Below are 25,545 nucleotides of genomic sequence, written 5' to 3' on the forward strand. Positions count from 1 at the left end.
CCGTAACCGCATGGTTGCAAAGCGAGTTTCTTAACCACACAGCTAAACCCGCATGTATTTGAAAAATAAAACTTTAAAAAACCTTCAGCAAATATTACTGTCGCCCATGTCTCAATAATAATAGCAATAATAATAACAACAACAACAACCAGGAAACAAAGTCAATCGGTCCTGCACTCCCATCATACTCTTGGTGTGGGATTTTTTTGTATAAAACGAAAGGCTCTGAAAGCTTTCTTGGCAACCGTCAAACAATTCGTTAGCAACGATGGCAGAACGGAAGTACGTCGATGAGCATGAGCAGCTGAAACGGAGGCCGTTGCACGACTGTTCCTCACCGTAAGTGTTCGGCTTCTTTCATTTCTCTCTCTTTGTATAAAACTTTTGTCTTTATATACGCATCTGTGTGTATACACACCTGATAGTACGGTCGGTGTGGGTATCGGATGTATCTATACACCCGTTTGTTTACAGCTGCGTGTTTAAACATTGTGTTAAGAGGCGAAACCTTATCCCTGCTGTCATCTCCGACCAAGCAAAACTTTACGAAGCAGCTGCTCCAACCGAGACCATCCCAACGTTTTCAAAAACTCTGTACCAAACACAACCTTATACAATATGTCCCTGCCTAAGGTTAGGTTGTGTGTGTGAGGGACATTTGGCTGTTATTTCTTGCGAGTGGAGTTACTCTGCAGAACCCGTAGACCCCTGCTTTGACTCCTCCTGTCCCATATGCTCTTTAGAATTGGTGTCGGGCACTTTTGTTTATATTTTCGTGGTTGATGGTAATATTTATTTAAGTAGCAGTAATTAACTTAAAGTCGGTTTATCTTCCACTACTGACGAAAAAAGAAAACTATTTAAAGCAGACGGGTTTCTCTGTCGAACACTTCTGCCCCGTCTGACATTTAAACAAGGACGTCAGTCTTTTAGAAATGCTTAGAATATCGTGAATTCCTGTTTTATAAAACGCAAATACTTTTTTTTTTTTTAAATAACAACAACGGAGAAAATAACCCTCTTCTCGTTTCCCCTGAGGTTATAGGAAGGGGACTTCGAGGGATAGCTATTCCAAAACTCCACACTTTTCAGCGTGGGTAAAGCTAATAGTCATTCAAAAATTGAATATATATAAATATGGTTCAGCCCTTCGACGAAACAGCAGGGCTAATGCGAAGCTGCATTAGCCCCGAAATAGCATTGGTGTTTGGAAAACGGGGCACCCTTTGAGAAATTAAGAACTACCCCGACCCTGTTCTATTCTCAGTACACAAACTTCACTTTGTTTTTTATTGGCATAAAGCATTTCTTGGTTTTCCCCCATTTTTGGTTTTTCTTAAAAGGTAACAAATGTGGAAGGAAAGTTTATATATATGTGGGAGACTGGATACGCTCAGTGCGCGATTAATTTCACCCTTCAGGTTTCTGTCCATATTGGAAATCTCATTAACGAGGGAACTGTTCAGTTTTGACCATCAGGGCATCTACGGATTGCATTTATGGTTTGACATTTAATATCGAATACCGAGACCGATGGAGCAATAGATTTAATAACAGAATACCAAATTCAAGTCCATGTTCTTTTCACGTTCTGTGTAGAATCCCATTTAGTGACTATATTGCGCCAAACCAATTCCATGTGATGACCTTCGATTCCAAGACCTGCACCATTTCCCTATCCATCAGTCTTACTCCAGATACGCCATATAACTATTATATGCACGCACGTGTCTGCAAGAGTTGCATATATTTAGCTTTTTACGGCACTTCTCAATCAAGGGTTCTGCCTTTTTTATAGAAGAATATCGAACAGAAAACTTCGTATTTTTCGGGGTTTTTTTTATTCGCACTCTTTTGTTGAAAATGGCTTTAAGGGATTTATAAACTTTGGTAAAATGTGTGTGTATTCGTGTGTTGTCTAGTGAATTTGTCAACCGGTGTTAGCTGTTTGCTAGAAATTGCAGCTAAATCTCTCTCAAATCTCACTTTGTCGTTTATTTAGATTTAATTATTTCTAATCATATTGGATAATCTATTCTGAAATACACTGTCTGAAAAGACAAAGGCCATTCCTGCCCTGGGGCCAAACATCTGCTATTTTAATCGTTGTGAGATTAGGCAAGGAATGTGTGCTGAGCTAATTCATGAAAATACGCACCAGAAATGTCTCTGATGTGATGTCCCGGTAAATTATTACCTTGCTTATTTAAGGCATTCCTTCGATATAACTCGACAAAATCAAAACATTTCACTTCGGGTATTTCCGTGGGTTGTGGAGTAAAGATATAACGAATTTATGCCAGCAATGTCTCGTTTAAAACTTGAAGAAGAAAAAAAAGCCTTGCATATTTGTTCTTACCTGTCTCATGTGTGTGTGTGTAAAATCCGCAAATTTCCAAGCAGAAAACAGAATCGAACTGTCATTTGCTTCCACGGAAATACCCGAAGTGACATGTTTTGATTTTGTCGAGTTATGTCGAAGGAATGCCTTTAAATCTTTTGTTCTTTAGCTTTAAAAAATATAGTTTATATAATCGCCGAACCTTTTGATATGAAGGTTGTATAGCATTCGGGATAAGTCGCCACACTAATGCAGACCATTTCTACTCTTCTCAAATTCTACCCCACTCCGCTATTTTTCCCTCCTATTAACATTGAGTAGCACATGGCAGTAGAAACAGTGTTGGATCGATTCCTGTCTGCTCTAGGTTTCCACACGCACCTACAACATCTTTTTAATTGGTTTTCCTAAATTAGTAACCGGAGCAAAATGAGTAACTATTCTCTCCCCACTCCCTTCCAGTTTGAAATCATTGCAAATATTGCATCCTCTTTTGCAGTCAAAATTACTCAGCATGGCTGTTGTTGAGTCTGCAACAGTTTTTCCTCAAGTTCGACTCGATTTTAATTGAGGTTGCTAATAAAATATCTGGACGAGTTTTGGTGTTTAACAATCGATATCTTTTTTCTGTTGGATTCCTCGTAAATTTTTGGTTAATGTTTACTTCAACTCCCGGTCACCAAAACAAAACAAAACAAAAATTTGCAGAAACGAACGGGGTGGGGAGAGGACTTCCGGAAAATTCACACGATCCGATTTTTCTCTCATAACTTTCAGGAAAATGGGTATCTTTTAATGAAAGTTTCTACAAATACCTTTCAAACCAATATAGATTGCGATTATAAAGAAATTCTTAAGGAAAATTTTTCGGTGGGGGGTAGAAAATTTTTTTAAAAAAAGTTCAAAAAAACAATTTCCAAACTGTTTTTTTTTTTTTTCATTAAAAAAAAGATGCTCCCTGTCATTTCGAAGGCTGTGGTGAAAAACAATTGGAAAAATCCTCATCAAAACGGAGAAATTCCAATTTATGTGGTCTTTTTGATCCGAAACTCCTTTCCTCACCCCTCTTGGAAAAAATTCTTCCCCACAAATTTCTTTATAATCATAAAATCGTTTGAAAAGTATTTGTATATCTTTCCGTTAAAAGCTACCCATTTTCCTGGAAGTTATGAAGGGAAAAAACCGGATCGTGTGAATTTTCCCAAAATCCTATCCCCACCCCTTCAGAAAAACATTTTCCTCAAATTTCTTTATCGTAATCTATGCCATATGAAAGGTATTTCTATAAAATTTCTTTTGTATCCATTTTCCTTAAAGTTATGAAGGAAAATTCGGATCCTGTGAATTTTCCAAAAGCCCCCCCCCACTCTCGTTGGTTTGCGCAAATTTTTGTTCATTTTCTACACATATTGTTACGTTTTTAGCTCCTCAAGTCTGAGGGGAGTGGGGCTGAAAAGTTCTTGGCTTTGGGTAAAAGGAAATACAGGAGGATCAGTTACAACCTCTTCTCCTCTCAGGTTCACATGCCACAATACAGCAGTCTCTAAGTTTTTCTAAGCATTGTAAAAACAAAAACTCGGAAAGTTGGGCCCCCAACCAGACCTTTCAGGATGCCCTTAAAACCCGGAACTTTTCAGCACCCTCTCATGTGTGTGTGTTTGTAACTCCTTGTCTTGAGACATTGTGTGATTGTTGTAAATGTCATTTCTAATATTTTGTGCAAACATATCTGGTCCTGAGGGAAATCTTTACCTTGCTTTGAAATGGACAAGGGTTGGCAACAGGAAGAGCATTTGGCTGTAGGATGTCTACCTTGACAGATTCTCTCCAATCCATTCAAGCATAGGAAAAGTAGATGTTATTAGTAACGGGTACCTCGCCCATGACAGGGTGTAATCTATAATAACATTTTATCTAGAAATTTCTCAACATTGTTCCAGAATCTAAGACTAAACAAGAGCTTTCTGACATTTTAGACCCCCCCCCCATCTGTGCACTATTGATACCTCTTGACTCAAGAGATGCTTGCAATAAAAGTAGATAAGTCTTGCATATATTCTTCCTGCAGAGCAGTACCTTGTACTTCTTAGAGTGGACTTTTTGTTTTTTCTGTTTTGAATGGCACCTCCAATTTCAATAAACCAGTAGAAATGGATATTCAATAGTAAAAGATTTTCCATTGAAGTAGTGCCACCAACCCCATAATTTATCCCAACATCCAAACTAGATGCTTAGCCAAATAATCAGATTCAAAACATTTTAATGCAATTTTTTTTTTTTCTTAAGTGCCTTTGATTGGACTTGAAGTGAGCCAACTGTGAATTTTTTTTTTTTCTTGTGTTTTAGTGAAGCATTACGCATTATGGATTATCATCCTGTGATACTGGCTGCTGGCACCGGGTCAAGAATGAATGACCTCACTGCCAACACGCCAAAAGCTCTGTTGACTGTCGGAAACAAACCAATGATTTGGTATTCTATTAACATGTGTCAGAAGGCAGGTTTTCAAGGTTTGTAATGAGTTTTTGCTCTTCTAATCTATTCTGTGAATATACGACCCTCTTCTTCATCCATCCCTTTTCTCATTAACAACAACATGGCCTTAGAGCCTGATGAAGGCCTCTTGTCTTGATGCTCTCAAGTTTTATCAGTTAGGAAGATGGCTCTCTCCTGAATTATCTAGGACGACTGATTTTAGGAAGTGCACCACTTCAGATATTTCAAAGCCATGTCTCCAAAAACCACCTTCAAGTAAAACGGCAAAATACTTAGTCTTGTGGGAACTGGTGAAGCAGCAACTTACCAAAAACCAGATCAAGAGGAGAAAATGGGGGTTGCCTGGGACATGCCCTATGGAAACAAGTTTCCAACATTACAAAGCAAGCCCTCCAATGGCCACCCCAACAGAGACATGTGTGGCAGACCAAGAACATGAAGTTCTACAGAAACTTAAGCAATGGCAGGCAGCTACACCTGGAGACAACTGCATTCCAGTGCCAAAGATTGAGACTGGTAGAAGAGCTCTTCTTGGAGTCTTATACTCCACATAGCCAAAGGAACTCGGTCAGTTTAATTTGTCATGGTTGAAATATTTCTTACCTTTCAAAGTCAACCTTGTCACTGGTGTGGCTTTTAACAAAGTTCAAGCTATGAGTTTACCTGGGTAGATGACTAGATATAAGGAATCTTGACCTAAATCAAAAAAGTATTTTAAATCTCTCAGCTCTTCATGGAAGATTTCATGTGGTTGTTATGCTTTTTTTTTTTTTTTCATTCTTTGTATTGTTGGTGACCTACCCTATAACTAACAGTTGTATTGGTTAGCAAACATAATTTTCAACTTTTGAAAAAGATTTAATTTCAACGTGTTACATCCAAATCTATTTGGTTGCCTGGCTGTTATTTCTCAGTTCCATGTCTTGATTTTAAGGGATTTTTATATCTTGATAACATTTCAATATTGGTGATATATTGTTTTTGCATTGATAATTAGAGGCAATGGTACTTGTTCAAGAATCCAAACGATCTGAAATAAAAAGAAAACTCGAATTTTATGAATTCATTATAAAGCTTGACTTTGTCAATGTTCCTGATGACAGCAGTGGAACGGCCGATGCCTTGAGACTAATTCGGAATAAAGTGAAGGTAAATCACATTTCATTCTTTCTCATCCTGAAAATATTATTAATGTCATTTTTAAATATGAAGCCTCAACATAAAGGGCTACTCTAATTTTCGTTTGTTGGACCCTAAAATCATTTCTCCTGATGAAGTAACATTATTTAATACATTTTTAATTGGTTTCTATTAACTGAGAATAGGATTTCAAATATATTTGTATCGCATTCCTTCCATGTATGTTTTCAGGATTCTTGTTAATTCCTAAAATTCTCTTAAATTGAAGTTTGGTGTTCCAAGCTTTGATTTCTGCCAGGGCTGTTTTACCTTTCAACTTTACCTTTCTGCAACCAATGCATGTCTTTATACAAAATCACTCTAAAAGTCCAAGACAGTGAGACCAGACTAAATGTTCTGCCGTGTTTTGTCTCCCTCAAATCAATTCTAAGCACCAGTGATGTGAATAGGTGAGTGGTTTGGTTGACTGTTAGGAAAATTTGGCCATTTTTAAGCAACAAATCCATTTCCTGAAACCATGAAGACTGCTGTAGAGGAAGGCTCTGCAATTAGAATCTGGCCATCGACTGGGCAGTGGAGAATGTCTTCTGACCAAACTGTCACCCTACCACTCCTGATTCACCTTTGACTCCATAACACTTCACAACTTTTAATTTTCTTGACCCTAACCCTAACTTCCTAGAATATAGGACCACTCTGTATCTGTATGAAGGCTGAGTGGTCAGCAATTTGAATCTGTATATATGTGGCTTAAGTGGTCAGCAGTTTGATACCCGAGAGTGTATTGTACCCATGAGCAAGACATTTCTCATTGCTCCACTCCCCTCACCTATCAAAAATGACAGTACCTGTTTTGGAAAGGGCCAGCCTTGTCACATTCTGAGTTGAGTCAAATCTCTCTGAGAACTACTGTAAGGGTACACGTGTCTACGGAATACTCAACCACTTGCATATTAATTTCACAAGCAAGTTCTTCAAATGATCAGATCGACTGGAACACTCATCATCATAACTGACAGTGCCAGTTATCTGTATGCGTTTGGTCAAGGAAAAGCAACCAGTGAGACCCCAAATATTTTAGCAAAAACAACCCCCCTTCACCCAACACACTTTTTTTTCTTTTCCAAACCAGTTTTAATTTCTGTTGTCTTTTCAGTATGACTTATTGATCATCTCCTCTGACCTCATCACCACATTGCCTCTCCACTATTTCACCAACCATTTCAAAGCCTATGATGCCTCCTTCTTGATGCTTCTTTCACCTCTGCCAGAGTCATTTAACGAGGCCCCAGTTCCTGGAGTGAAGGTTGACAAACAAAATGGTCAGTGTTTGTTTTGTGTCTTTTTTTTTCTTTTTTTTCTACTTTGAGTTGATGAGGATGGTTTTGTTTTTGCAGAATCGCTGAAACATTCAAATGAAATGCTTTGTAGTCTTAGATTTTTGTTCCAAGTTCAAATCTTGCCTTTTTTATCTTTTTACCATTGGCAAAAATCAATAAGACTAGTAACATCACATATTGGAATTGATTTCTTGGACGATTCTCTCGTCACTAACATTTCCTGGTTTTATGTTGCTGCTAATAATGAGAATGTCTATCTTGTTGCTGAAAACAGGATCTCAGACACATTTGTGCCACATTGCTGTCTATGAATTCCCTGCTTACCATTCTTTCATTTTGCATTAGGCTTCATCAGGTAAAAACAAATGAGATACCACACTAGTAATTTACAGCCAGTGGTCAGTTGACACTGACCATAAAGGTCAGTGTAGCAGTAGTGGTTGTATTTAGTGGTTTTGTAACCACGTTTCTATTAAAATACACTAACTTTAGCTAATTTTATAAAAACTCTAGATTATGCAGGGGTTTGCTAAAATGGTTTCATTCATTAAGCTCTTTAATGCTGTCTCCCACTCTCTCTCTCTCTCTCTCCCCCACTCTCTCTCTCTCTCTCCTGCACTTCCCTCAGGTTTGGTAGTTATGTATTTCCTTTGTGGCAGTGCACCTGTTTCTGTCTTCGTTCCTGATCTCTCTCTCTCTCCGAGTAACCTTGTACCTCCTCTACAGCAAGACACCTGTTTCTGTCTCACTATAACCTTTCATCATCCGACACAATACCCCCTCCTCCTATGCCCCCCCCCTCTCAAAAGAGATTTCTTTTTTCTTTGTCTCACAAGTATTTGGTGACCCTGTCAGTGCAGGTGCCACTTAAAAAGCACTCAATCCACACTGTAAAGAGGTTGGCATTGGAAGGGCATCCAGTTGTAAAAACCTTACCAAAACTGACCTCACCTGTGCTTGTGCCACATAAAAAGCACTCAGCCCACTCTGCTGAGGGGTTGGTATTAGGAAGGGCATCCAGCTGTAAAAATCCTGCCGAAATCTGGTGCAGGCTTCTTCCTGGTTGGCTCCTGTCGAACTGTCTCGCCCCGCCGACATTAAGCGATGATAATGATGATTGTAGTTGGATTGGTATCAAAACAGTTTTAAATGTTTGCTAGTAATATTTCTCTCGGAACGATTAACAGAAATATCTTATCAAAATTGGATTCATAATTTTACATTTTAATTAAAATAGATTAGCTTTTGGGTAATTCTTGTTCAGTAGCATTCCAGTGTTGATCCCCAAATTTTTTCCAGACAATGTATCTGGAATATTATCCAAATATTCTTTATTTCCAGATTATTTGAGGGAGATTTGGCTATGATTTCTGACCGTTCATGTGACCATGCAGAGGCTCTGTCATTGACTTCTGTCTAAGGATCTTCTTAATTCTTTCTTTCTGTAAATCTGACATTTTGAAGAAAAACCAAATAAATTTTCCTAATTACATCTTCCCTATTTTCTCTCTACTCCCGTGTGCAGAAGGAGACGTGATTGGTCTGGATAAAGAGTTGCAGCGACTGGTCTTCCACAGCAATGAAGCCGACCAGGGTGACTTTATAACATTTAGTCACTCCTTCCTGACACAGTAAGTTCCAGGCATTTTAATTTTGAGTTTCAGCCATTAGACTGTGGCCATGCTGGGGCTCCACCTTGAAGGGTTTAGCATGGGTGAAATAGTTTTTATCGGAATGGTTTTTAATAACTGGCATCTCTTCCAACCAGTAACCATTCATCTGTAAGATAAATATTGATTGGAACTGGTTTTTGCCAGCTGTTGGTGCAGTTTAAGTACACAACATGAAGCTTGTAATTAATTTTTTCTCCTATATTGTTCATGTCGTTAACCGAGTGGATAACGATGCTCTAACTTGGTTTTGTAGAAATAGACATTCCAAGTTTGGCCCTAATGTGGAATGATTTACATCAAGGTTAAGCTCCCAGCGGTTTTTTAAATGGGGTTTTAATGTTAGAACATCATATCAAGATTTTTTTTTTTAACCTCCTACTTTTTGAATCTGTTTTTTATTTAAAATATGAACGTTATTCCAGGTTATCTCTAATCGGATTTATGAAAAATAATTCAACCATAGCCATCCCCACCCTTTTATTTTTTTTTTTTCCACCCTGGACAGAATATATATTGAAAACTCGTTATACACTGTTTCCTTTTAAGATCACAGAATATTATTTAGTGCAATTTGATGGCTGCAGTTTTTAGCGGGTTTTCGGACCACATCCTCCCTATATCCTCTTCTGATATGGTTGTAGTGAGAGGAGTTGTGACTAGCTAAGACACTCGGTTTCTGTTTAATACTGCAGTTCATCCCTGTGGAAATGCCAAGTGTCCAGCCGTCTGCTACAAGATGTTTGACAAATGCTGAAGGCACTTCTTTATGGTCAATCAACTTGCTAGAAAAAGCAACCAAATCTCCATATCACTTCTGCAGCTTATTTGTCTATATAGTTCCTGGGTGGTCACAGCATGGGCACCTTTTAACCATAGGTCCATTTGACCAGGTTTAACCTAGAGCTAAGCATCTAATTTTGGATGGACTGTATTTTCCTCCCAAAGAAAAAAACACTTTCCATCATTTCACTTTCCAGAAGCCTGGTTCTTTTTGTTTTTACTCTTCCTTTTCCAGGTGTCCATTTATATCGTTGCGGACCGACATGACTGACTGCCATTTGTATATTATGAAGAAATGGATTTTTGAATTCCTTCTCGATAGGCCGTGAGTATTAAAGAAACCACAACTGTTGTTGGAGTAGATTTTGTGGTAATTACAGGTGACTGATAAAACACCCAGAGGTAAGCCATAAGGCTCTCACTGCATTATACTTTGTTTGGTTTGCAGTGAAGTTGTGGTGGTCATTCTCTGACTGTACTGTTCTAAACTGGAGGTTTTAAAATAACCCCTTTTAAACCTAAGCACTTCATTGTCATCACTGGCAAAACTGTAAAGATCAAATTGTATATTGATTGTCTCTCTTTCTCCCCATTTCAGAATTTGTAAATTTCTTATTTGAGGGTGTTGGGTTGATTATAATGTTTGATTTGAACTTTTGGTAGAGCAAGGACAGAGGAAAGGGTGTGTTTTGCTCATGTGGAATAATGGCAGGGGGTGGCCATAAAACAAACAAATAGATGACAAACCTAATTGTTAATTGAACTGTAACTTGGAATGGAATTAGGGTTTAACAAACATCCCCACCAACTTACCTGTTTTCACATTTTTCTCATTCTTTTCCCTTTATTTCTCTGTGGTTGACTTTCTGTTGCTGATGGTTTGTCTATACTGAATTGGGATGGTCTTTATAAATCAGGGATTCTAATAAAAGAAAAGGTTTTGTGTGTATATTTATTTCTGCAGCTGGAAATCTCTCAACTGTGAAATAGGAAAGCTCTTTTGTTCACACTTGAGCAAACAAAATCCTATTCTCCTCCTGACAAAGGCTATTAATAAAATGTGAATTTTATGACCAGGAGAATTTTATTGAGCCAGATTAAGGATTAGACATATTTAAGGGTTTATTGCTGTATACTGAATATTTTATCAGAATTTAGTTTCATCATTATCTTGAGCTGAAAACACTCAATGTGGCACAGTGTTGTGTATTATGGAGCCCAACCCTCAGAATCAGAAACGATTAGACTAAAGGAGACCCGCTGGGACCTAACTCTGCTGTTACATACTCCCACCAACTGTTTAACTACTAGCTTCATATGCCACCTCAGAGTGCACAAAGAGTAAAGCTGCTAATGTGCACATGCACGGACGCATGCGCACATGCATACGTACACTTGCGCACACTCACACACTTACGCGCACTCACACACTTACACACACTCACACACTTACACACACACACACTTACACACATACACTTACACACACACACACACACACACACACACACACACAACACACACACACACACACACACACACACACAGCTTACCCATCATCAGTTTTATGTTTGCAAAATGAATTATTTATATTTTTTTTATTGGCACATGTCTTAAAATGTGCAAGTGGGGTATAAACTCTGTCATGAAATCCAAACAGGGTTTCAAACTTAAGAACCTGATTATTGCAAATGGTGTTTTTGTACTGAGACCTTCATCAGACGATCCTGATTGTTGTTGTAATTCTTCTGTTTCCATTTTTGTTACTGCAGGAAGATCACAACCCTCAAAGGAGAACTGGTCCCTTACATTGTCAAAAAGCAGTTCTCTAAGAACAAGTCAAAGAAAGATGACACAAGCGAAGGATTGAGTAAGAAAAGAGGTAAAAAGAATTTTAAATGAATTTCAGTTGAGAATCCAAAAAACTATAATCTCGTTAACATCTGGAAACAATCTGCTTTAAAAGTTTACATCTACATAACATTTTGATTGGTCAGTTCTCCAATCCTCGTTTTTAAGTCTCTTTCCTGGACCTGTATACAGTAGATAAGGACATTGTTGGTTTTAAAATATTGTTTCAAATCCAATTTGGTTCTGTGTATGCATCCAATAAAATAATTGAGAATCAGACCAAACTGATCTGAACTTAATGTAGATGGAAATATTTAAGCTACAGATTTGCGAGACAGACTACTTAACTACAAGATCAGGGTTATAGTCATTCCTTGACTGTTGAAGAAGTCTGAATGTCTTTGGGCCAAGAATGGGAAGGAGAGATTGGATTTGAAAAGAAAAAAATGTCAAGAATGAAAATGGTGGGGTTTATTTTTTCATCAGTCTTTTTTTTGTTTATCATCTTGCAGACATTTACAGCTACATTCCAAAGAGTTTCCTAGCAGAAGCATATCAACTGACGTTAAGCAATAAGGTGTCTCCTACGTATCATGAAGAGATACACTGTTATGTGTACATCCAAGAAAAAGGGTTCTGTGTCCGAACCAACACCCTCGCAAACTATGCTGAAGCCAACCGACAGGTAATTATGCTACTGCTGCTGTTTATCCCTATTTCAACATCCACTTGGTCGTGCTTGCATGGGTCAAACAGGTTTTTATGCCCAGGTGCTTTTCCTTTTACCAACCTTCGCCTGTTTCCAAAGAAAATCATATTTTGGCAATGACTTACACCATTTCTATGAGAGTGAGGCTTGTTTACAACTATTAATCTATGCTAAGTCAAGGAAACACAAAAACATGTACACACACACACCCATGCACCCAAACGCAATAACCTACCCACTGCACTACACACCCACACCACACACTTTATTTTCCAAATCATCCTGTCGCAATGCTTTAGTTGACCTGAGGCTATAGCAGAAGACACTTCTCCAAGGTGCCAAGCAAGGGGACTGAACCTAAGACCTTTTGGTAGGGATGCCAACTTCTTAACCATACTGCCATACCATTTATGTATTCTCTTTAATCCAGTTTTTAAGATACTGGGTCCTAAATGAATAACAGATTTACACTTGCTAATATTCTAGAATAATTTTTCTTTGTATTCTGTATTTTTCAGATCCTGAAACACTTCCCAGAATTGATGCCACCTGGAACATTATCCAAGATTACGGCAGGCAAATCATCAAAGGTAAAGTCTGTTTACTTTTTCCTGGAAGTAGGTCTGCTAGAAACTGCAGTTCTAACATGTTGGCATTTTAGAAAGAGATTATTTTCTCTGCAAAATTCCTGATAAGCGTAGAGGTGGGTGCTGAGAATCTTGTGCCTGAGATTGTCAATTGAAAAATGGCTGCTGGTTTGGTCAGACCAGCTGTAGCAGCTTAAGATGGCTGGCCACAGTTGGTGGCCATCTTCCAAGTAGTTTCTATTACTTGATCTTGGCATTATTGAACTAATATCCACTGTATTAACCCAAGACATCTTGGCACTTTTTTTAAAATCTCACAAGAGACCAAGAGGTTTGAAAAGGGGCAGGATAGATATGGTCTTGTAAAAGCAGCAACTTATAATCCTTTTTATATTCATTTTTTTTTTCCATCTTTTGTTCTGTTTTTGGTCAAAATCCAGGGGACCTGTGAGCAAAAATATTCCAGTTATGACCATGGCTTTTTGTTTTTTTTATGCAACGTCTCATTTTTTTAGTGTGATTTGAGGTAGATTTAGCTGTAATTTCTGAAAGGAATACGTAAAGGCTTCTTCATTGAAGTTATTTTTCCTTTTTCCATTTTTTTTCCTGCATGCAGGGGATGGTTTATTTATTTATTTTTAATTTGTTCATTTTATAATTAGATATGTTTTTTATCGTAAGGATTGAAGCCTATTTTGTTCAGCTGAGCAAACTAAGGCAAGTAGTTTCAGGTGCCTTATTTGAGGTACAACACGAGGCTACCCTACAATATCATTTATTTGACAGTATTTACTGTGATCAGCAATTTTAACTTCATGGCCATTGTGTGGATAATACTATTGGGTTGGGACACAATTATTGCAGCCTTTTTTTTTTCAACAAATTTTATTCAGCAAAAACAATATGTAACAAAAACATCTTTAAATGATTATTCCGGAGCATATTCACAATCTACTTCAATTACCGCTTCCCATTTGCTTGGCAGACTGTCAGACCATCATTTAAAGATGTTTTTGTTAAATATCGTTTTTGTTGAAAAAAGCCACAATAATTATGCACCAACCCAATATATCCCTTACATATCAAACACTGATTGGTGTGGAACAGGGAGCATTTAGTTTTTAACCTTTTACCTAATAAAGTGTGTGGATACTGGAGGGGAATTTTTTTTTTTTTTTTTTTTTTTTCAGAAAAAAGTATTGGTATGTAGTTTATGTAAATTCTCCCCCATTCTTCCCGTCCCCTTCCTTCCCTTGCATTCCTATCTCCTTTCTCTTCAGGATTGCAAATCTTGAAATTCCTTCTGCTGGCCACACTTTTTCTGCAATCAGTGACTCACTAAAAATGGTTTGATTTAGGCACAATGATGCTTCAGGATGGTGGTGGGGAATAGTTGATGCCATCAACTCAAGTACTTGATTTTAACAGACCCCCAACAAAAAGATGATAGGAAAAGTTGAACCTGGCAGAATTTTAGCTCAGAATATATTGAAAAAAAAAAAAAAAAAATACTACAAAGGATTCCCCCCCCCCTCCCAACACTAATGTCTGCCATCATTGATAAACTAATCATCAATCACATCTAGTCTGCAGCAGTCATGGGTTCTGTCCCTCCTTGACTTCTTAAAGAAAGAAAAAAATAGACTCTTAACATTTGTCATTCACCTTCCAGCCTGTGTCTGCACAATGGCTCTGTATGGTCTTATGCTAATAGAAATGGAATGGTCAATTTTTGTTCATCTTTTGTTCTGTTTTTGGCCCAAATTCAGGGACCTGTGAGCAAAAATATTCCAGTTATGACCATGGCTTTTTGTTTTTTATGCAATGTCTCATTTTGCAAGTTGTTGAATTTTAAAGTTTTCTATTTAAAGCTCTTTTTTCCCTCTTGACCAGATCGATGATGAATCTTTGCTGGACGGAAGTGTTTCTTTGGGCAAAAATGTGTCCATCACGCATTCGGTGATTGGTGCTTACTGCAAGATTTATGATAAAGTGAAGATTACTAATTCTGTCGTTTTGGATCATACAGAAATTGGCGAAGGGTAAGTGTAACAGCAGCTTTGGTACTAACAATTATGCGGTTGGGTGGGGGTGGGGGGGCGATAGACTGACTTTATTTTACACAAATTTATAGCTGACAGCTTTCTTAACTCTCGCCTCGACTGCTGTTGGTTTGTCAATCTCCTTTCCTACACTCCACAATATGTGACATATTACTTCTACACACAGATATCTCTTACAGCAACCATTAACAGGTGAATCCTGTCACAGACCACAACTGCTAGAAACATGACAGTTATTAAGAATAAATATTGTCTGTTCATAAACTCTGGTTTATGAAATAGCCATTTCTGCTGCTAGTGACACTAATAACTATTCCATGCTTGCACGAGTTGGACGAAACTTCCATTGAGGCAGAATTTTCTGATACTAACCATCACTTGTTTCAATTCAAGGTAATAATTCCCTCAGTCTATTGAACAACAAATGTCCTGGACATGTTTCTGCAAAGGACTGAACAAGCACTGTATGAATAGTGAGGGTTTTTAACTTCTAAACGTTTATTTTCAGCAAGATCTGGTAGCCCTGCAGGCCTGTCAAGCAACTATCACATTTAGGCCAGGACAGGACTGTCCCGGTTGTTTAGTGCCGAGGCCATCTAGTTGTTGAATGACTCTCAGTTTAAATAGTTTCAATTACATCAGACACTTGAGTCACCACTGAATTAGTAGTTATATTACATATAATATAATATAGCGAGAGAGAGATTAGATAATAATTATTGCAGTCCCTCGTAAGTGCTCTCTTTACTAAGTTGACCACATAAGAGTTTGCTACTGCTTACATTGTATATGGTTAACCCTTTAGCATTCAAACCGGCCATATCTGGCCAAAATATTTAACCTGTTTTATATTGAAACTGACCTCAGCCCTACCATGTCATTCTAAAACTAAAAAATCACATGACTGAAATCTCTAAACTACAAGATAATGTAGGATTAATTCAAAACAATATAAATATACAAACATCACATTTGACAGAATAATCTGAACATTGAAACAGTTAATGCTACTCTGGTCTTCTAAGACCTGTCAGTCATTGGTTCATCACCAACACTAATGAGGACTCCTCCTACTGTATAATTTTTTTTAGTTTGTAAACTTCTTCCTGCAGACCAAAACTGCAGCCATAGTGTGTCTGTGCCTATAACGATCAGTTTAAACTAATGTGGAAGCACTTTTTACCTGTTGTTCATGGTTTCGTCGGTTGCTCCATATTGGACTGCAGCAAAACCCGATGATCCCAGCATTTCACTTCCCCTAAATAGTCATTATTTGGTGAGTTTGCTGTATGTTATACTTTATCTAACTCTAAAGCTGTGTTAAAACTATTTAATTCCAATTTAATTTTCCAATTAAATAGAATAAATTTTGTACAAGCTTTATACTCTTTCTGTACGAGCTTCACTGTTATTTGTGTGTGTATATTTATGTTTGGATTTGTTTCATGTTTGATGTATTTATTGCAGGAGCATTATTGATGGGTGTATAATATGTGACAGTGTATACATTGGCGAGAATTGTGATCTGAAGGATTCAATTGTTGGCAGCCAAGAGAAAATAGAAGCTAACAGTAAGTCAGGCTCTCTCTCTCTCTCTCTCTCTCTCTCTCTCTCTCTCTCTCTCTCTCTCTCTCTCTCTCTCTCTCTCCTCTCTCTCTCTTTCTCTCTCTTCTCTTTCTCTTCTCTCTTCTCTCTTCTCTCTCTCTTTCTCTCTCTCTCTCTTTCTCTTCTCTCTCTTTCTCTCTCTCTCTCTCTCTTTCTCTCTCTCTCTCTCTTCTCTCTCTCTCTCTTTCTCTCTCTCTCTCTTTCTCTCTCTCTCTCTTTCTCTCTCTTCTCTCTCTCTCTTCTCTCTCTTTCTCTCTCCATTTAATGCCACATCTTCCATTCTGGCATCACATAGAATAAATGTCTATAAAAGCATTGTTTATTTTGGTTTTTCTTTTCTAATCAGATCCTGCAACTGGTGGTGGTGGTGGTGGGTGGCAGTTAGGGCCTTCTAAGATTTGAACTCAGCTCAGCAAACCAACACAGTGCCCATTAAAATCCCTCTCATTGCCTGAGGAACTAAGCTGTGTTGCCTAAGCTGTAGCTGGTTACTTAGTGTTAAGGGACCCGTTGAATGTTTGGTGTCTTGGTTGGCCATTGATGCAGCTAGGCTCTGATGACCAGTTTAGGTGTGAAATTGAGGACTGGTCAACTCTAGCTCTGATATTAGATTTTTTTTCTTTAAATGTTGCAAATAAGTGGTGCCCCAGTAAGGCTGCAGCTTTCAAACTGAAACTAATAAACAAACAAAAAACATAGAAACTCCAGAGTTTCTCGACCTCAGATTTAATCCATCAGCTGCTTTAACAACACATCTTGGGCCTTAGCTGCTTTTTTTCTTTTAAGCAAAGTTCATTCTGTCGATGTATTTGTTCCAAGTGTCTGGCCTATATTCAGTTTCCTGCAAAGCCAGGATTCCTTCCCCACACTCAGTCCCTACAAAAGAGGTCTAGTTATTGCCTTCCATCTTCTCACTGAGCTATGAATAAATATTAAATCCTTAAACTCTGTCACCTTTTTTCCAGCTGATATTTTCTTCTCATTTACTTCCATCCAAGATTTTAACAGATCTTTTTTTATTTCCTTTCTTTTCAGCCAAATTGACTCATGAATCTGTTGATACACAAATGATGAAAGAAAAAGCAAATTGGTTTTACTAAAAAAAATGCTGTTTATTAAATCTTTTTTTTTTTTTCTCATCTTTGTACAGAATTTTAACTTTCTATTGAAATAAAAAAAATCTATTTATATAATTATAAAATGTGGTTTCTTCAATGGATTTCTATTGTTTGGCTGATTCTATAAACCCTAAAAAACACTTTGTTCCTGGCTGTTACTCGTCTCTCCCTTTCTTTCCTTTTTTTTCTGTTTTGTTTGTGTGAATGCTGATAGGGCACAGAATGACCAGCTGAAGTTGGTATTCAAACCTCAAATAGCTCAGCCCACTCGTCTGCTAAGAGGTAACATAGAGTAGAACTTACCGTTATTGGCTTGGCACTCCTAATGTTATGAAAGAGGTGGATTCCAACTGGTTTTGTTTTAGAAGCATGGATGCCTACTGATCAAGACAAGTCAGTGATTTCTCAGTGGAATCACAGGTTAACAGAGAAGATCTTTGCATGAGGCAGATGCACAGGAACGATAAGCACAGGAACGATAAGCCCAGGTGGCTCTGTTGAGGCTGTAGGTAGTTTCTGTTACCCGGGTGATGAGATTAGTGGTGGTGGAGGATGTTCTAAAAGTATTGTTGCTCGAATAAGAAAAGGATGGAGGAAACTCAGAGCTATTACCTCTGTTGGCAACAAAAGGAGTCTGAGTGAAAAGTAGATTGTATGATGCTTGTGTACAAATGGCTATACTCCATGATGGTGAGATAGGGGCTCTGAACGCAGAAGACACATGTAGACTAGAGAAATGAAGTTAATATGCTCCAATGGATGTGCAACATCAGTGTGCATGTACGGCAAAGTGCAGATGTGGTGAGAGAAGAATTGGGCATAAGAGCAATTGGATGCAGGATGCAAGAGAGAAGACTGGGTTTGGTCATGTGATGAGTATGAATGAAGACAGCTGTATAAAGAAGTTCTGATTGCTTAAAGTGAAAGACATCTGTGGAAGACACTGGATGAAAGGATATAGGGCTGATCTCAAGATGTTGGGCCTCACATCGGATATGGCTGGTGATACGGGGTTATTGAGAAGACCACCACCAACCGAAGTGAAACTGATTTCTGAAAGCATTGAGTGTTCCACGCACATGCGACATTAAATTTCTTTACATATCCTATTCCAGTGAATCAAACCACATCTCTTTTCCATGCATTCTTAATGCATTATGCTTGTCTCTCCCACCCTGTAGTGGGATGTGGTGTTGTTGATGGGTCAGTGTACATTGTCAAGTGTAGCAGATGAAGATAGGGGTGTTGGACTGACATCAAAGGAAAGCAAATGACAAAGAATAGGAATGCTATTTTCATAATCTGTTTGATTAACAGTTGCATTTACGTGTTGGATACAGAAACCTTGCTTGGAAACGTGAACAAATCTGCCGCTACATAAAGTTACCAAATGGAGGAAAGAGAATGCTGATAGGACAAAATAGTACAGAGCCATATTTTGTGTCTGTGTGCATTTGTCATTTGGTTGTGTTGTTTCCCTATCTCACCTGTGTCACCCGTCACTGCTTGCTCATCTCCTGCTACCTGGCTCTCAATCACAATGTTACCTGTCTGCTCGTTGTCTTCTATCTGGCTTGCTGTGTCTAAGGAAACCGTATTTATAGTGGTCATCCTAGCTAGAAGGATGGATATACTATAGTAGTTTGTACTTAGTTCAGATGGACAAGTGACCTAAATTTCTGTGACACAACCCAAGATGGCGGTAAAGTGGAAACCTATCCATCACTTTCTCAGGACAAATTTTTCACCCCAAGTCAACGAATGGCGGTGGATTGGGCAAGCAAGCAGGAATCCTTAGATTCAGTTTCGAATCTCCTTCTGGAAAAAAAAATGTAGCTCTCACAACCCCATTCCCGTAACGTCTTTTTATAAGTTTTAATAAGGCAACACAAGTTATGGTGACTAATTCAGTGTGACCTGGGCAACCATGCTGAATCTGTTAGTCGAGCCAGAAGTATTACTATAAAATAAACCTACAAACTTTAGACTTCTTTGATTTGGCTCAGTCTGAGGGTGGATTATTAGAGGTGAAAACAAATTATGGCCAGATTAAGGTATGATACCATAAGAACAGAATTATTTTCAAGAGAATCACTTTCTGTTAATAAATTTACACACCTCTTGCCAATATGAAGTTTTGTGTAAGTAGCAAACTGAAGAGACTGAAAGGAAGGGATAAATGAATTGGAATAGTTGATGGGTTAAGGGGTTAATTAGAGAAGTGTGTAGGAGATTAGAGAGAGAAAAGACAACTGGATGGAGTGGGGGTGAGTCATGAGCCTTTGGCCCTTATTTCTGTCACTTCCCAATCATGCCATCTGCCCAATACATGGAACTGTGCAGGTGTGCATTATCACAGAACAAAGGCCACAATCACAGAAGTCAGAAAAAATGGGGGTTTTAATTATTATATGGAATGCAATATTTAGGAAAAACTGAGCATTTTATTTTTTATGGGGGTCGTACAGCACTAACTGGCACAATCCTACAACATGGACACTCAAAGATGGCTGCAGAAGACAATACAAGCCATTGTCTAAACTCTGTTTTAAGGGATCCATTTTGACAAGGATTCCAGGTGTGTATATTTTCCATTGTCATTGTTTTGATATCTACTTTTCTATACTTGCAAGGATTGGATGAAATTTGTTGAAGTACATTTTCTATGGTTGGATGCCCTTCCTATGGCCTAACTCTGTCTGTTTTTAAGCAAAGTAATATTTTCTACATGGCCAGACACATTTTCACAGAACATAGCAAACAAACATCACTGCTTGTGTAATGACGTTTGCTGACAATTGTCATGCAAGACCTTCACACACACACACACACACACACACACACACACACACACACACACTGGCCTTCTTCTAGTTTGTTCACCAAATCCACCCACAAGGCTAAATCTCTATCTATATATATTTCTTTACTGCCCACAAGGGGATAAACACAGAAGGGACAAACAAGGACAGACAAAGCGATTAAGTCGATTCCATCGACCCCCAGTGCGTAACTGGTACTTAATTTATCGACCCCGAAAGGATGAAAGGCAAAGTCGACCTCGGCGGAATTTGAACTCAGAACGTAACGGCAGACGGAATACTGCTAAGCATTTCGCCTGGCATGCTAACGTTTCTGCAGCTCGCCGCCTTCCTACCTATATAGGTGCAGGTCTGGCTGTGTGGTAAGATGTTTGCTTCCCAATCATGTGGCTCTGGGTTCAGTCACACCAAATGCCACCTTGGGCAAATGCTTTTAACTATAACCCTGGGTCGACCTTGTGAATGAATGAAGTAGCTGGAAACTGAGAGAAGCCTGCTCTGTGTGTGTGTGTGTGTGTGTGTGTGTGTAACAGTTGTAACTGATTGTCACTGTCATACTGGCAATGTCCTTCATTTCCAATATTCTGCAAGAACATCTCTGGCCAGGGAGCAATATTACTTTGACTGGAAACAGGTGAGGGTTTATGACAGGAAGGGCATCCGGCTGGAGAAAATCTGCCCTCAATAGACTCTGTCTGACTCATGCCAGCATGGAAAAGTGAATGTTAAAACAATGACCATAAGAATATATATTTGTATAAATATAAAAGAATATTATCGTTAACATCTGCCTTCCATGATGGCATGGGTGGGATATATATATATATATATATATATATATAAAATGTCGTGCTTGAGAAGACCCTTCAAGCCCCAAGTAAAATTGCAGTCGTGGCTGACACCAGTGTTTCACACAAATGGCACCCATTTCACTCTCAGAGTGATTGGCATTAGGAAAGGCATCCAGCTGTAGAAAGCCATACCAAATGAGACTGGAGTGTGGTGCAGCATGCCAGCCCTGTCAAACAGTCTGATTTGGTATGATTTTAACAGTTGGATCCCCTTCCTAACACCAACCACTTCAAAAGCCTTTTACCTGTCCCTGGCATGGGTGCTTTTATGTGTCTCCAGCACTGGCTGTGACAATGATTTCACCTGGCTTCACAGGTCTTCTCCAGCAAATTGCCAAAGATCACAATCGCTTGTCATCACTTCTGTGAAAGTCCGTGAAATGCAAAGATCATGCTTCACAACTTCATCCCATGTCTTCCTCGGTTTGCCCCTTCCACAGATTCCCTCCACAGTTAGAGATTGGCACTTCTTCACTGAGCTGTCCTCGTCCATATGCATCACAGGACCATACCAGTGCAGTCACCTCGCTTGCCTCTTATACCCAACTTTTCTCTCAAGATGCTTATACCCTGTCATCCAGCCACACTGACATTGCACATCCAGCAGAGCATTCGAGATTAATTTCTTTCAACCCTTTGCATGTTCTCTGCAGTCACAGCCCATGTTTCACTGCCATGTAGCTTGGCTGTTCACACACAGGCATCATTCAATCTGCCTTTCCCTCTGAGGGAGAGGCCCTTTCTTACCAACAAAACTAGAAGGTTTCTGAACTTTGCCCAGCTTATTCTTATTCTAGCAGCTCTCAGAACATCCACCTCCATTGCTGACTTGGTTGCCTAGGTAACAAAACCTATCAACTACTTTTAGCCATCCCACTCCACAAGCATTTCATAGAGTCTGTTTTCTGTACATTTCTATTGGCCGTTGTCCTTGTGCATCTGCCACACAAACACCATTTTCCCTGTTAACCTTCTTTTTATGTGTCCATAGCTTGCACTAGGTACGCCTTATGGAATTTCTACCTATGTCTTTCCTACATCTCGAGCAGGGCCATCTACCCAAACAGATTTGTGATTTGTCTGCTTTCCTACTAACTAAGACTTTGGCTTCTTTTAAATTAACTTTTAGGCCCTTTGATTCCAGGCTTTGCTTTCACACCTGAAAAAAAAATATATATATGGTGTCACATGACTGGCACATAAAAAGCACCTTTTGAGCGTTGGGCCTCATGGAGGCAACTGGCACCTATGCCAGTGGGACATAAAAAGCACCTGTCAAGCAATAAGCCTATGACAGAGGCAATATGACACCTGTGCCGCCAGTAACAAGTAAAAAGCATCTTTCGAGTGTTGGACCTTATAGAGGCAATGACAAACAAACGAGACCTTTGGCAATATACTCTGCTTGAGAAGAAGTCTCATCGAGCCAGGTGAAATTACAGTCTTGGCAGATACTGCTGTCACACAACAGGTACCCGTGCCGATGGTACATAAAAGCACCCATTACACTCTTGGAGTGGTTGGCATTAGGAAGAGCATCCAACCATGGAAACCGTGCCAAACCAGACTGATGTCTGGTGCAGCCCCTCAGTTTACCAGCCCTGGTCAAACCATCCAACCCATGCCAGCATGGACAACAGGCATTAAATGACAATGATGATGTATATATATATATGTATGCAGGAGTGGCTGTGTGGTAAGTAGCTTGTTTATCAACCACATGGTTCCAGGTTCAGTCCCACTGTGTGACACCTTGGGCAAGTATCTTCTGCTATAGCCTCGGGCCGACCAAAGCCTTGTGAGTGGATTTGGTAGACGGAAACTGAAAGAAGCCCGTCGTATATATGTATACATGTGTATATGTATGTGTGCGTGTATATTTGTGTTTGTCCCCCTAGCATTGCTTGACAACCGATGCTGGTGTGTTTATGTCCCCGTTACTTAGCGATTTGGCAAAAGAGACCGATAGAATAAGTACTGGGCTTACAAAGAATAAGTCCCGGAGTCGAGTTGCTCGATTAAAGGCGGTGCTCCAGCATGGCCGCAGTCAAATGACTGAAACAAGTAAAGAGTGTGTGTGTGTGTGTGTGTATATATATATATATATAATCGATCAAGATTCAAGTGAATCAGGCCCCTAAACGATAAGGCACCGGATCAGGTCGAAAAGTAAAATGTGTACACAATGAAAAGAGGAATACATACGCGGGTACCAAAGTACAGGCAGACATATTGAGGTTATGTATATGGCTAACTGTAACCAACTGAGTGTATGAATAGCCTTGAGAGTAATCAAGAAATGCACATTGGACTAAATGTTCGATTCATAATATACTTCGGATCTACACAAGTAGCAGGTTCCAAGGGATGCAAAGGACAGATAAATAACAGCAGATGGATAATGTGTCAGTCCACTACAGCTGTTTCCAACGAATTTTTAATTGATTAATGGAGACATTACACTATTAGAAAAAACCGTTTTCATCAGGTGAGTTCATGGATTACAACATGCAAAAGCCAACAACTTGGTGATTCTGTTGGCTTTTCAATTGTGATTCGTGTATTCACTCAATGAAAGCGGTTTTTCTTCTAATTATGTCTTCATTAATCAATTAAAAACTTGTTGGAAACAGCTGTAGTGGATTGACACTTTATCCATCTGTGGTTTTTATTTATTTACATATATATGATACATACATACATACATACATACATACATACACCCATACATACATACATACGTGTGTGTGTCTGTGTGCGCGCGCGCGTGTGTGTGTGTGTGTGTGCATATATAACCTGTTGAGCAAATCTCAAATGACTGACAAAGCAGGCTGTTACCATTAGTTGGGGGAGTTGTCACTTTCACCTTTGCCTGGAACAGCTCTATGGCGTCTAAACATGGCGCAAAATTCCAAGCGAGATGACGATCGAATATGTCGGGTTCTTATTCGAGCAGACGATGAGAGGCTTTCGCCAGGGAAATACTGGACCAGGTGAGAATACGAGCAAAGATTATATATATATATATAAGTCTGTGTGTCTGTGTGGCTTTGAATGTTTATCTTTGTAATTCAGCTTTGCTTCCTCTTAATCTTGTTTCGACACAGATTTTCTCCGATTCTGCAGGAGTTAACTAACGAAAGGTGTTTCATCCATGGCTATTCTAACCTTTATTTACACACATTATATCTAGAATTACATTAACCATTCCGTTTTCCCAAAAGTCGATTGGGTGTCGGAGTTTGTAGATTTGGCTGCTATTTCTCGCATTTTAAGCGACCACTTGCCCAGTCCGCCTCCTTCGTCGCCTGATTCGGTTTTTCTCTTTATTTTTGTGTCTGGAGTCGAGTTTAATTGATAAATAATTAGATAACGATACAATATCAACATTTAGTGCTCTGTTTCCTCAAACTAAAAGATTATGTAATGAATTTAAATAAAAATCATAAATCCCTGCAACGAATGAGGCAATATTGTCATTAAATGGACAGGTTTTGTGGATTTAGTTCTGGTCTTTTTAATAAATAGTGAACTTCCAGTCGATGTCTACACTTTCATTATCATTCCCTTTCTCACCTTTTCCCTCTCTCCTACGATCTGACTTTTAAAGGTCTTTTACTTCCATATTCTAAATGTTCTTTCTTCATATATTTGATGCCACACAACACCAAATTGGACAATTTAATGTTTGCTTTTTCATCTGTCGACGTTCAGCTCACAATATTCTTCTTCGTAAACCTCCTCCAAGCTTCCACTTCTTCTTCTTCACCGTAATTTTGACAATGTAAGCAATTACTTCGTACAAGAACCATTTTCGCTCAAATTAAAACGAATTTCGGCAGTTTTTGTTGCCTGTCTTTAAATAACTCTTTTAAACAACATCCAGCATGTAAAAAGAAAAGTTTAATCCTTTATAATTTTAATTTTTTTCCTTTCACTTGGAATATTTCCTGCCAATTCCAGATTGATTCTTCGTTTTGATAAAAACCAAACCCAAAGACTCCCCACTTTCACTCTTTCTCTTCCTATTTTATACAATAAACTTCTTTAATTCTTTAAATGAAATCATTCTGAAAGTGCCAGATTTTGCTGTTGACATATTTTTCGTCTAATATCCCAAATAATAACCTTTTTCCCGATTTAGACTCAAGGCTAACGATTCTGACGGT

General features: G+C 38.7%; 2 protein-coding genes and 2 long non-coding RNA genes across 7 annotated transcripts in view; 2 read left to right on the plus strand and 2 right to left on the minus strand.

Annotated features, from left to right (window-relative positions):
- Positions 1-17,778, plus strand: LOC115223671 (translation initiation factor eIF-2B subunit gamma). Of its 4 annotated transcripts, none has more exons than XM_036512587.1 (12): positions 1-339; positions 4,688-4,851; positions 5,835-5,986; positions 7,134-7,299; positions 8,843-8,948; positions 10,006-10,095; positions 11,543-11,652; positions 12,134-12,306; positions 12,849-12,920; positions 14,811-14,959; positions 16,448-16,570; positions 16,826-16,865. In XM_036512587.1, the coding sequence occupies exons 1-12, from the start codon at positions 269-271 to the stop codon at positions 16,848-16,850; spliced, it is 1,401 nt and encodes a 466-aa protein (XP_036368480.1). In that variant the 5' UTR covers positions 1-268; the 3' UTR covers positions 16,851-16,865. The 4 variants fall into 4 exon arrangements, with proteins under 4 accessions (XP_036368480.1, XP_029650205.1, XP_029650206.1 ...); XM_029794345.2 differs by lacking the exon at positions 16,826-16,865 and adding an exon at positions 17,621-17,778 and having other exon boundaries at positions 3-339; positions 16,448-16,551; XM_029794346.2 differs by lacking the exons at positions 1-339; positions 16,826-16,865 and adding exons at positions 2,130-2,185; positions 17,621-17,778 and having other exon boundaries at positions 16,448-16,551.
- On the minus strand, positions 12,940-14,753 carry LOC118767665. Its single transcript, XR_005003582.1, has 2 exons — positions 14,719-14,753; positions 12,940-13,048 (listed from the first exon to the last, which is right to left on the minus strand). It is a non-coding gene; the product is annotated as an uncharacterized LOC118767665 (long non-coding RNA).
- LOC118767664 lies at positions 16,635-25,265 on the minus strand. Its single transcript, XR_005003581.1, has 3 exons — positions 25,132-25,265; positions 18,024-18,025; positions 16,635-16,684 (listed from the first exon to the last, which is right to left on the minus strand). It is a non-coding gene; the product is annotated as an uncharacterized LOC118767664 (long non-coding RNA).
- Positions 24,196-25,545, plus strand: part of LOC115223533 (solute carrier family 17 member 9) — a 31,338-nt gene continuing 29,988 nt past the window's right edge. The window contains exon 1 of the mRNA XM_029794166.2: positions 24,196-24,369. Coding sequence (XP_029650026.1) covers positions 24,275-24,369 — 95 coding nt within the window. The 5' untranslated portion in view covers positions 24,196-24,274. The remainder of the gene's footprint in view (positions 24,370-25,545) is intronic.

This window comes from Octopus sinensis, linkage group LG23 (assembly GCF_006345805.1).
Source record: "Octopus sinensis linkage group LG23, ASM634580v1, whole genome shotgun sequence".
Classification (NCBI taxonomy): Eukaryota; Metazoa; Mollusca; class Cephalopoda; order Octopoda; family Octopodidae; genus Octopus; species Octopus sinensis.

Excerpts from the sequence above, each read along its gene's own strand:
- LOC115223671 (XM_029794345.2), top strand. The coding sequence starts at position 269 with ATGGCAGAACGGAAGTACGTCGATGAGCATGAGCAGCTGAAACGGAGG. Across the intron at positions 12,921-14,810 it reads CGGCAGGCAAATCATCAAAG|ATCGATGATGAATCTTTGCT; the intron begins GTAAAGTCTGTT and ends CCTCTTGACCAG. Across the intron at positions 16,552-17,620 it reads AGAGAAAATAGAAGCTAACA|CCAAATTGACTCATGAATCT; the intron begins GTAAGTCAGGCT and ends CTTTCTTTTCAG.